The 11,525-nt window shown below is 40.4% G+C and overlaps 1 protein-coding gene across 16 annotated transcripts in view; it reads left to right on the forward strand.

The window, feature by feature from the left end:
- Window positions 1-11,086, forward strand: part of myt1b (myelin transcription factor 1b) — a 157,647-nt gene extending 146,561 nt beyond the window's left edge. For 14 of the 16 annotated variants that reach the window (XM_034172084.1, XM_034172094.1, XM_034172093.1 and 11 more), the window contains 4 exons: window positions 4,473-4,564; window positions 4,782-4,885; window positions 9,038-9,185; window positions 9,367-11,086. In XM_034172084.1, the coding sequence (XP_034027975.1) occupies window positions 4,473-4,564; window positions 4,782-4,885; window positions 9,038-9,185; window positions 9,367-9,482 (460 nt within the window). In that variant the 3' untranslated portion in view covers window positions 9,483-11,086. Of the gene's footprint in view, window positions 1-4,472; window positions 4,565-4,781; window positions 4,886-9,037; window positions 9,191-9,361 lie in introns of those variants that run through there. The other 2 variants (XM_034172092.1, XM_034172099.1) reach the window with 2 other exon arrangements.
- The last annotated feature ends 439 nt before the right edge of the window (window positions 11,087-11,525 follow it).

Below are 11,525 nucleotides of genomic sequence, written 5' to 3' on the forward strand. Positions count from 1 at the left end.
ATGGATTTGATTCATATGTTTTTATGTCAGCCAAGCTTGAACCTTCGTGCGCATGCGTGAGTTTTTTCACGCCTGTCGGTTGCATCATTCGCCTGTGGGCAGACTTTGAGTGAGCACTGGTCCACCCCTCTCATCGTTTTTTCATTGCGAGGAAATGGCGGAATGATTTGGGCTTTGTTCCATCAGAAGTTTTTCAGAAACTGTTAGAGACAGGCAGCTGGAAACCATTCAGAAAATTCACATGGCTTTCGGTGAAAATTTTATGGGCTTCACAGAAATGGAGTGTTACTACCGCTTTAAGGACGGCCCACAATGGCGCACGGCGCACCGCGCTCCGAGCCACGATCGACAGGCAGAAACCACCAGATCATTTCTAAATGGATGGCTGTGTCAATCCGGGACTGTCGTGTGCAATTTCTCTGGTTATCACAAGAGCTGGACATCAGCCATTTTCCGGCAGATTTCACTTTTAACAAGAGATTTTGTCATGGAAAGCCGCGCGGAGGTTTCGCGCATCACGACGGATTAGCTGATGGAGTGAGGCAAAGAACGCCTCCATTTTGGAGTGTCAGAGGACAAGTTGGGACATGCCTATCTCGGCTTTCAGTGGCTTACCAGTTGAGTGAGTATAAGAGAAATTGTGGAGAGCTGGACATGTCCCAACTTGTCCTCTAACACTCCGAAACGGAGGTGTTCCTTTGTCTCGCTCCATCAGCGGCTCCGTCATGACCAGCAAAGCCTCCGCGCGGCTTTCCATGACAAAATCTCTTGTTAAAAGTGAAATCTGCCAGAAAATGGCTGATGTCCAGCTCTTGTGATAACCAGAGAAATTGCACACGACGGTCCCGGATTGACACAGCCATCCGTTTAGAAATGATCTGGTGGTTTCTGCCTGTCGATCACGGCTCGGAGCGCGGTGCGCCGTGCGCCATTGTGGGCCGTCCTTAAAGTGGTAGTAACACTCCTTCATTTCTGTGAAGCCCATAAAATTTTTACCGAAAGCCATGTGAATTTTCAGAAGGGTTTCCAGCTGCCTGTCTCTAACAGTTTCTGAAAAAATTCTGATGGAACAAAGCCCAAATCATTCTGCCATTTCCTTGCAATGAAAAAACGACGAGAGGGGTGGACCTGTGCTCACTCAAAGCCTGCCCACAGGCGAATGACGCAACCGACAGGCGTGAAAAAACTCACGCATGCGCACGAAGGTTCAAGCTTGGCTGACATAAAAACATATGAATCAAATCCATATATTTTTTGCATAAAATAAAAAGGTCGGATACTTTTCTCACAGACCTCGTATTTATTTATTTTCATTGTTACATGGTTTTATCTTTTCTGTTGTGTTTTGTTTCATTAGGTTCTTTTTGTCTCTTTCTCTAAAATTGTATTGTAACATTATTAGGCTATTATTATTGACTATTATTGTCTATTATGTATACTATTATTGTTGTTGCTATAATATGAATAAAAATAAATTTAAAAAATTACAATTTGACTCTTTTACGACAACGAACGCTGAGCCATTAATTATACAGAAAACAAATCAACACAAATGTGCTGATGTTAACAGCTTAATGCTAACTTTAACATTGGAAACGCCATAGACATGCTAACGCGTTAGCATCGGTCCCGTTTTTAAGTTATGAAATACATCTATCAACTGTTTCAGAAGACCATAACAGGTCGGTTTAACATAAAAATATTAAATATTACTCACAGACATATGCTCTTCAGAGTTTTAGCGGGGAAAAAATCAGGATAAAGCAAAATAAAATCCACGAATCGTAGATCGAAGCACTGCTTTGACCTGCGAATCACTGCTTCGATTGGTTCAAGGTTCAAAGCAAACCCGTGCTGCAGAAAAGTTGATTACAGACCCACTGCAGGTCTGTAATCAATGTAGAGAAATTATCATTTTCCTGACAAACACCCCCCAAGTGCGCAAAAAAAGCCTACCGGACATGCCTCATGACAAATCGGCCTGACTTCGTTGCAGTCACTAGTAATCAGTGGTGTTCGTGTGCGTGTGTGTGTGTTTTGTAACGAGCAACGGCATGGCGCATAGAAAATGTATCGGAGTAGAAGTATGCAATTAAGGTCGGAAATGTAGTGAAGTAAAAGTGAAAGTAAGCTGAATTTAAAAAACTCAAGTAAAGTACAAAGTCTCCCAAAACGTACTTAAGTACAGTAGTGAAGTATTTTTACTTCGTTACTATACAACACTGTGGTTTTGATTTATAAATAACATTAATACCGATAGAATAACTCCATTAATGTCAATTCTGTCATGTGTATAAAGTTAAAATATAACATATATCTTTTAATGTTGAATAATGCACTAATTCTGTGGTTTTGAAACAAACACAGACTGATCGCAAAGGATTCTGGGCAAACTGTGCCTCTGCTAAACACTGATTGGTTCAGTAATTCATTAAGTAAACTAACACATTAATGTTATGTGTGTCGTGTGTTGGTGTTTACACATAAATGTGCTTTTGTAAAATATTCCATTTTTTTATTTGTAAAAACAGGCATTTTTACGGAGCCCTGGAAGTGTCATCGCAAAATGTTTTGCATGTGCAGAGAATGTGCACTCATGTTATTATATTGTGCCGTGCGCACGTTTTATGATGTTGTGCGCACATTTTATTATATAATTGTGCACACGTTTTATTATATTGTAAAACATGCACTCAATATTGTCTTGACACATAAATGTTGGCTTTACACTGTGCGAGTTTTGGCCCTTTTTCAGATGATTTTTCATTTGTGCGAGAATTGTTTGGATTGAGTTTCAGGTTAATCGCGCATCCTGCATCGTGTAGTGTACATGGAGTAAGAAGCTGCGTTTAATATCTCACGACCACCTCCTGATCGCCGATCGTATGGTCGAATGAAAATCAAACCTGTTTGATATTATTCTGGTCAGCCATCGTGAGGGTATCCTGCTGCTGAAGAGCTACAAGCATCCAACTGCTCGCACTGTGCATGTGCAAACACCGCAGACCTGTCTTGTAATGTTTTTTTTGTTGTTGTTGTTATTGTTTTGTTTTGTTTTTAAATTTTGATGTCTCCCATCGAGAGTTTCTGTAATTTATGTTTGAAAAAAGCTTACGTTTTGCTTCTGGAAACACGAGTCCGACCTCTGGTTTTTGAACGTACAATGTGTGTGAGAACATAAATCGGGCGCTCTGAACTTTTACACTGTGCGGTTCTGTAATACAGTTTGAACTGAAACTGAATACAGTGATTAAAAATATCATACAGTGTCTGCCCAGCTTCAGCACGAATACTACCATGAACTGCCATGAACACTACTGGCCAGTAGATGGCAGCAGAGACCGTGAAAACCTGCCAAAACAAAATTCCAGATAATCTGTGTCTGCTACATTTAAGATGCATGGAATTTAACAAACGCAAATACAATAACAATGTCTATAAACCCAGAAAACATATTCACGAGAGTTTTAGGCATTAGAGTTTAATGCTGTTGTCCGTGGAGCCTGATCAGAGTGTCTGAAATGCATTTGTCCTGTCGAGAACGTACTGAGATTACCCTATCCTACCCATAATGCACTGCTGGGCACAGCATGTGCTCACTAAAACCTTAAAAATTAGCGCATTACTTTAAAACTAAAACATATATCTGATATTTTCACTTTATAAAACTTCAGATGTGACAGTAATTTTAAATAACTTGTCTGAAATTAGTTTGGTTAAAATTTGAACCATAAGTTAAAAATGTATGCCTCTGGATGACTTGGGTGATATTGCCAGCATATTAGTATGGTGTTAAAAGAAATGTTTTTTCTTTCTTTTTTTCTTTTTTCTTTCTTTCTGACTGGTTCTCCTTTGCCTGCAGAGGATAGAGGAGTTTCTCATAGAAGCAGCTCTTTTGTGTTTGCAGAGGGTAGAACTATACATCTGTTAAAAAACTTTTAACAGGTAGGTGCTCAATAATTTTAAATTTTAAAAATGTTTGTCGTTGTCCAGCTTTGTTTACTACATTATCGGTCTAGAAGTTATCAGACAAAAATTTATCAGAAGTTAATTAGTCCGATAACGGTTTTTAAAGTTATCTAAAAAGATAATCCAATAATGAAAACATTATCTTTGATAATTATCTGTTATCGGATTATCGGAACTGTGCCCACTACTGGCTGTACCAGAGTATTCTAAGTAATTTTAATGCACAATATAAAATTGCTTTTGAGACACAGTAGGAGTACAACTCATCTTCAAATTAACAATAATAATAATAATAATAATAATAGCACTAATAGAGTTAATTTACACTCTAGTTTATTTGACACTATACTAAGGTTGATTGTTTTGAATGGCACTCACAGCAGTGTTAACATTGCAAAATGTGCTGTGTAGCACCGGTTTATAATACATAGGAGTGCTGTGGACATAGTACAGTGAGCATTCTTCTCTATAGTGAGCCTTTCCCATGTCTATTGTGTCTTCAGTCTCTCAGGATGCCCCAGAGCCTTGTATGTCAAGAAAAAGGCCAAGTTCCCATCAGAAGATTACCTGAGCACCAAGTTCAGAGCTGGTGATGGTAAGACAATCTTGGCGGTAATGTGTGTGTGTGTGTGTGTGTGTGTGTGTGTGTGTGTGTGTGTGTGTGTGTGTGTGTGTGTGTGTGTGTGTGTGTGTGTGTGTGTGTGTGTGTGTGTGTGTGTGTGTGTGTAAAGTAAAACTCCAAATATGAACTTATATGTTGGCATTTAATTTGTAAATTTTATCACTTCTGATGTATTTGGTTCCACCTCTAGTTCTGGACAATGATGAGGACATCAAGCAGCTCAACAAAGAGATTAGTGACCTCAATGAGTCCAACAATGAAATGGAGGCTGACATGGTCAACCTGCAGACTCAGGTATGGGTTTATGATTGATTTTGGTAAACATCTAGCATGTGATGAGTCCTCACAAGTCAAAACTCCAGTGTCTTACCGAGTCTAATGTAGATTCTAATGTGAGGCTTAAATAACTCTATTTTGTCTCACAAACTTGTATTTGAGATACTTTTCAAAAATTTCACATATTCCAAAAAGAAAGTACCTGTGCTTTTACAGTTGTGTTAAAATTGGAAAGACAAACTGAAAAAGACATTAGTAAGCAAAAACTTTCTAGCTGCAGATAAAGAAGTAATTGACATGTTGGGCTCTGGCTTACACAAGGCACAAAGCAGCACCCAGTACATCGCAAGTGTCACTGGTTGTTTTGAACTGATGCATTTGTCATTTTCATGCACAGCACCCACACTGTTTGAATAGTAAATATACTAGTGCTCACCTGTGCACTCATGAGCGTGTTGGTGTGTGGTCAGGCACAGTGCTGGTGCATTGCCTGGTAAGAAAAAATAATATTTTATACCCCCTTCACACATAACAGGATTGAAGCTGACTGGTGCACAAAGGAGAAATTGCATGCCACTCCTGAAAAATTGGAGCCGCCTCAAACGCATCGTACAGCTGTTGCCACAACCATTTGCGCACACTTGCAGCCGAAAGACAGTGAGTGCCCTGCGAATAGAATAGAACAGAATAGAGCCTTTATTGTCATTGTACATACATACAATGAAATGTGTCCTCTGCATTTAACCCACCCTAATTACATTTAGACATAATCCAACCACTAGGGGCAGTGGGCAGCCACAGTCCAGCACCCAGGTACCAACTCTAGATGTAGAGACGCTGCCTTGGCCAGGGGCAGAGAAAGGAGCAGACCCTAAATAAGCATGTTTTTGATTGTAGGAGGAAAATGGAGTACCCAAAAGAAACCCACACAGACACAAGGAGAACATGCACAATCCACACAGAAAGGCCAGCAAGCGATCCCACGGCCTTCTTGCTGTGAGGCACCAGTGCTAACCACTAATTCGCTGTGCCACCTGCCACGAGTGGCCATTCAACCCCCCTCTCGGCAGGTGTTGGCCAAATTCCAGGTGCCACACACGAACATCCAACACCATTCACTGGACACTTAGAAATGGCGGGGCTATTTGTGCTCCCAGCATGAGAGTAGAGAGCAGCTGACCACATTCAAGCTGTCTGTGAAAACTGTCCATGTGCCCCATGAGTGTGGCGTTGCCAAGCAACACACATGGGTGTGACTGTGCCAACACCCCACCTACCACCACACATGTGCTGTGCCAGTGTGTTGGCCCCCCCCTCAACACATGGCATGCGTGTGTATCGTGCCCCCTGCAACACATGTGGTGTGTGTGTGTATAGCGCACCCACCGCCCACCCCGCAACACGTGGACTGTACGTGTGTTGCACCCCTGCACCCCCCCTCCACATGTGGCATGTGGGGGAGCATACTTACATGACATGCTGATATTTATGTACACACAAGATCACATGGGGACCAGCCAGCCACGTCTGAGTGCACATAGCATGGCAAGGCGCCTCTCAGTTGATCGTCGGCCAGCCACTCACTGACAGCTGGAAATGATGGCTCAGGTCACACGACGTGTTACATTAAAAACACAGATGAACAGAGCCAGGACAAGTATATAAATAAATACTGCAACAACCACATACATTTCAATTTCAATTTATTTTCATTTATATAGTGCCAAATCACAACAGAGTTGCCTCAAAGTGCTTCATACAGGTAAGGTCTAACCTTATCAACCCCCAGAGCAACAGTAGTAAGGAAAAACTCCCTCTGAGGAAGAAACCTCAACATACACAATAAATAATCACAGAACACAGAAACAGAGAGTGACACTTTGTTCTGTGGGCTGAATGAACAGGTGGGTGTGGCCGCAAACAGCAGCAGCTGTTGAGATGTCTGGACCTGGAAGTCACAGCTGGAGAACACGTACTGTGTTTTGAAGGACATGACATTACAACTCTGCACTGTGAGGCATGTGTGTGTGCTTGCTGTCGTCACGTGGAAATACATAAAAACATATATCACATTTGCAACAGGCTGGAGCAAGCCCACAGAGCGTACATCGGCAGGCTGTGCCAGGTGAAAAGGGCCATCAGTTCATGTGTAGACTCAGCTGGTGATCTGAATGTCACGGCACCCACGTGAGCTATGGTAGACATCATGTGGTGTCTGTCCTTCGGTGCGACACGGGGCCAGCAGATGTGATCATAATTAGAGGGCACTGCTTCATTCATGTCATTTCATGACTGTACATCTATGACCCTGGGTCATATACAGAGGAATAGAAGGATCATACTTGTATTGTCTGCTCGATAAGAGGGATTAAAAATTACAAATTGCGGTTTTTTTTATGGTGTGTGTGTTTTTTTTTTCTCCACAGCAGCGGTGCAATGTGGTGCAACACGTTCCAGCTGCTCGCACTGTGTTTGTGCAAGCGCACAAGCGTGCACAACACCGCTGTATCGCGCATGCCTGTCCAACCGTGTGTCCCTCACGACAACAAGTGGAATGTTTTGTGGTTCCCAATTTCGTTTTTTGTTCACGGATTTTCAGCCGGTTCCTGGTCCTTCTGTGAAGGGGCCCTTAACATGGTTTAAGATGTAGAAAGGTTTGACTCAGTTATTACTGTAGTTTGTAGCACTGACAGTTTTGATTGGGAATGTCTTCATGGAGTTGTTACCTCCGCCAAGGAGGTTATGTTTTCGGTCACGTTTGTTTGTTTGTCTGTTTGTCAGTAGGATAACTCAAAATGTTTTGAACGGATTTTGATGAAATTTTGTGGAGTGGATGGAAATGACAAGAGGAACAAGTGATTAAATTTTAGTGGTGATCCAGATCACGATCCGGATCCATGAATTTTTTAAAGGATTCTTCACCATTGCGGGATAGGGGGAATTTTGACATTCTAGTTTCTAATTCCACAAAAACAAGGCAAAAAGGCTTGAAAAAAATTAGGGTGTAACATAGTCAAATGTTCTATCAAACAACAAAGATTGGTGACGATCGGATCCAGATTCCGGATCTGGTGATCCAGAATATGCAAAAATATAGGGAAAATAGAAAATGTGTCAGTGTGAGGTGACAAATGAAGCTAGAGATGCACAACTAACACCAAATTGTAGCTGAATCTGTACTGATTCAGTAAGGTGTCATCAGATTTGATGTAGCTTCAAATGTTATGGAGCTAGCTCCAGAAGAAAACCGCCATTACCGAAAAATCATTTTTATACAATAACTTTTGAACTAATAAAGACATAAAAGTGATTCCAAGTTCTAGTGGTATGTTTCCATGGTCAAGGATGTCAAATATAAAGGAAAGAAAAGTGTATGTATCATAGTTTTGGTTGTAACACTGAATTGTTGAATAGATCACTGTGCCAAGGAGGAAATCTCTTTAGGGTCAGTGACCCTATGGCCTTGTTTAGAGAAGTGTTTCATAAATGTTAAAAAAATTCATATATTTGCAGTTTAGTTGAATAATAAATTGAATTTTGTCTCTTATTTGTTTTTGTCTATAAGCACATGCAATATCAATATCAGTGCTCAGATGACAGTACCTTCTGGGAAAGGTGCAAGTTGCAATAAACTGTGATGCCAAGCACTAAGGATACATGCTATCCAGTCACAGCAGATGAAACTTTTTTACTACTGAGCAAACATCATTGTTAGACTTTTTTAGGTTCAATGATTCCACGGCATGTAGATGTTATGGCGTCAGTGACCCCATGGCCTTGGCGGAGGTTTGCACTCTCTGAGTGCTTCTAGTTATAATTAAAACAGAGATACAGCTGTGTGTGGCCCTGGGATAGACTGGTGGTCCAAGGCTAACCCCACATCTCGCCCAATGACCAGCTCCCCATGACCCTTAACCGGAATAAACAATGTTTAGAAAATGGATGGACGGACGGACAGACGGATTTCCTATCAGTGACAACTGTGTGTCACTGATAGGAAATGTCACAGTCAATGATATGACTAAGGTAAAACATCTACCCAGAGCACAGGACTGGATCTCAACTTTACTCTTGAGGCACACCGCCTATAAACCTGTTCCACACACACAGAGACACACACATGTTGCTGGTCCTGGAGGTGTTGCATTAACTGGCTAGCATGTGCTTCAGATCTCATCAATGGAGAAGAACCTGAAGAGCATCGAGCATGAGAACAAGATGATCGAAGAGCAGAACGAGGCTCTGTTCATGGAGTTGTCCGGTCTCAGCCGTGCCCTGATCCGCAGCCTAGCCAATATTCGCCTGCCACATATGGTGAGTTGATGTATATGTATGGAAATGTACATGCGGCAGAGGGTTGTATCCATTCACACACCTTTAACATTCAAGAGAAACAGCCATGAGTTTATCATTTATGCAGTCAGAGGTAGCTCTTCATCACAGCCTTCATTTCACTGTGTTCTCAGATGACATTGGTTGTCGTTTGCACTACAGCAGAGCCATCACTGAGCAGAACTTTGACAGCTACGTGAGCACCTTGACTGACTGTACACCAACAAGACTGCTTCCAGAGCCCCGAGAACAGGCTCTGCTGGAGAGCATCAACAAGCTGTGAAGGGCAATCAAGTCTGAGGCTCGTTTCAGTGAGGACAACCGTCCCCCAAGCACAGAAGCTAACATATGAAGAGATAAAGGAACGCAGAGATTGGGGAAAAGATGTTGAAATGCATTTCAACATACTGAAATATTCAAAAACAAAAGGGAATCCAGGTTATTTAAATAAATGACTAAATAAACCCGGGAGCACTGTTGGAAGATGATGAACGTGATGAGACCAAAATCCACACATGATGCTGCTTGGATTGGAAATACAAGGAGAAAAAGCAGAACCAAATCCTCCAGTCAAAATGGATAGAAAAGAAGAATCATGGTAGATACACTGTAAGTGGGGATTTTAACGTGCTGTATGGTTTACCTGTTGTCTCTCCTGTGTCAGACGCTTTCAGAGAGGGGTCACTGTTGTACGGTTTATGCGTAAGATGCGGAAGGACACAACAGAGGTTGCTTTCTAGAACAGAGCTTCATCACATGATGAGATGATCCCGGAGAAGTGAAACTCTCAGAGTTGTCCTCTGTGGCTGAGTGTGGGTTGACAAGCTCCACGCCTTTCTCATACTACCGCACACAAACAGCAATATGAAGCACGCACAAAATCCTGCATTTGCTTCATGTCAAGATATCGACAAAGCACCGTTCTTTAATCAAGGACAGCTTCAGGAGCACTGGAGGCTGTACAGTGCTGGTTTTTAAAGGACAAGTTAAATCAATTTTTCTTTTCTTTTTTTAATTGAAATCTAATCGTAATAGTATGCACACATTTTCAATTTGGTTAGTCATATCAATAGTATTTATCAGCCTAGGAATTGCACTTCATTTCAATGACTAGTTTTGTGGTGCGATAATTATTGTTATATATAATTATTTAAATTTGTGAAATTTTAAATTGTAACTTATTGCCATTTATGTTATTGAGGTTTATTTATTTGAAGCAATCTATTTATTATTGTTTTGTAACACACATACACACACAAAAAATAGCATCTTGCTGATTATTATGGTCAAAGTGATTGCAGATGTCTTACGTCAATATTTGAAAAACCTATAATAGATAAATGACAAGGCATATTTTGTTTTGAACTGCTTTTAAAAACATTTTAAGTGCAGATGTTTTATAACTGACAAAAAAATTTTTGATAATTTTACAACAAGTTATTTTTTGTTGTTATTGTTATTTTTATCTCACTTTATGTTCATTCTGTTACTAGTACATTCAGAAGCCCTCTGCTGAAAAAGAAAGTATGTATTTATTATTTATTTAATATGAAAGAAATTGACTGATATGGCTGTATATTTATTTTGTTATTTATATGTTTGTAATGGTGACGGTTGAGTCCTGAGTAGTCTTAAAAACCCATTGCTAAGATTTAAATAAAGAAACAAAACCAATACAAAACTGTTTGATTACTTAGGCTTACTTAGCCATACCAGCATCTGATTGTAAAAATGAAAAAGACCCAACAAATCCAGTCATTGTCCTATTGCAATCTGGTCTCTGTGTGTTTGCTTTTGTCAGATGAAAGAAAAATAAGAAAAGATACATTTAAAAAAATGTTACCTCTCCCAAGCGCATTGTAGCAGCCAACACTGGCTCACCCAAAATTTCTGTAATAGGTTTTCCCTTTTTATTATTTCTTCATTTTGACTGGAGCAGATGTAGTCTGTCATTCCGAAGTGTTTTAGGCTCAATGTATGGGTCTAAAGCACTCACAATGACATATCCAACATTTGAGGGCAAAATGGCCTCCATTGATGAACATATATCAGATAAACATACACACCCTTGTAGCCTTATTCTAGATTTTAATTTTTTGATGCACAAAGTGCCACGAAAAAAAAAGAGAACACTTTCTTTCCTGATTCTTTTTCCAATGTAACAATGTCTGGTCCCTGGAAGACCATTAAGAGAGTGGTGATTGTTTCAGATGCCTTTATTTCTCTGCCAAGATGGCCATAAGTACACTATATATACATTCTGTATAAATACATTTTAAAGATGCTATATATATGAATATAAACATACTATATTTTTACAGCGTAA

This window comes from Thalassophryne amazonica, chromosome 6 (genome assembly GCF_902500255.1).
Source record: "Thalassophryne amazonica chromosome 6, fThaAma1.1, whole genome shotgun sequence".
Taxonomy (NCBI): Eukaryota; Metazoa; Chordata; class Actinopteri; order Batrachoidiformes; family Batrachoididae; genus Thalassophryne; species Thalassophryne amazonica.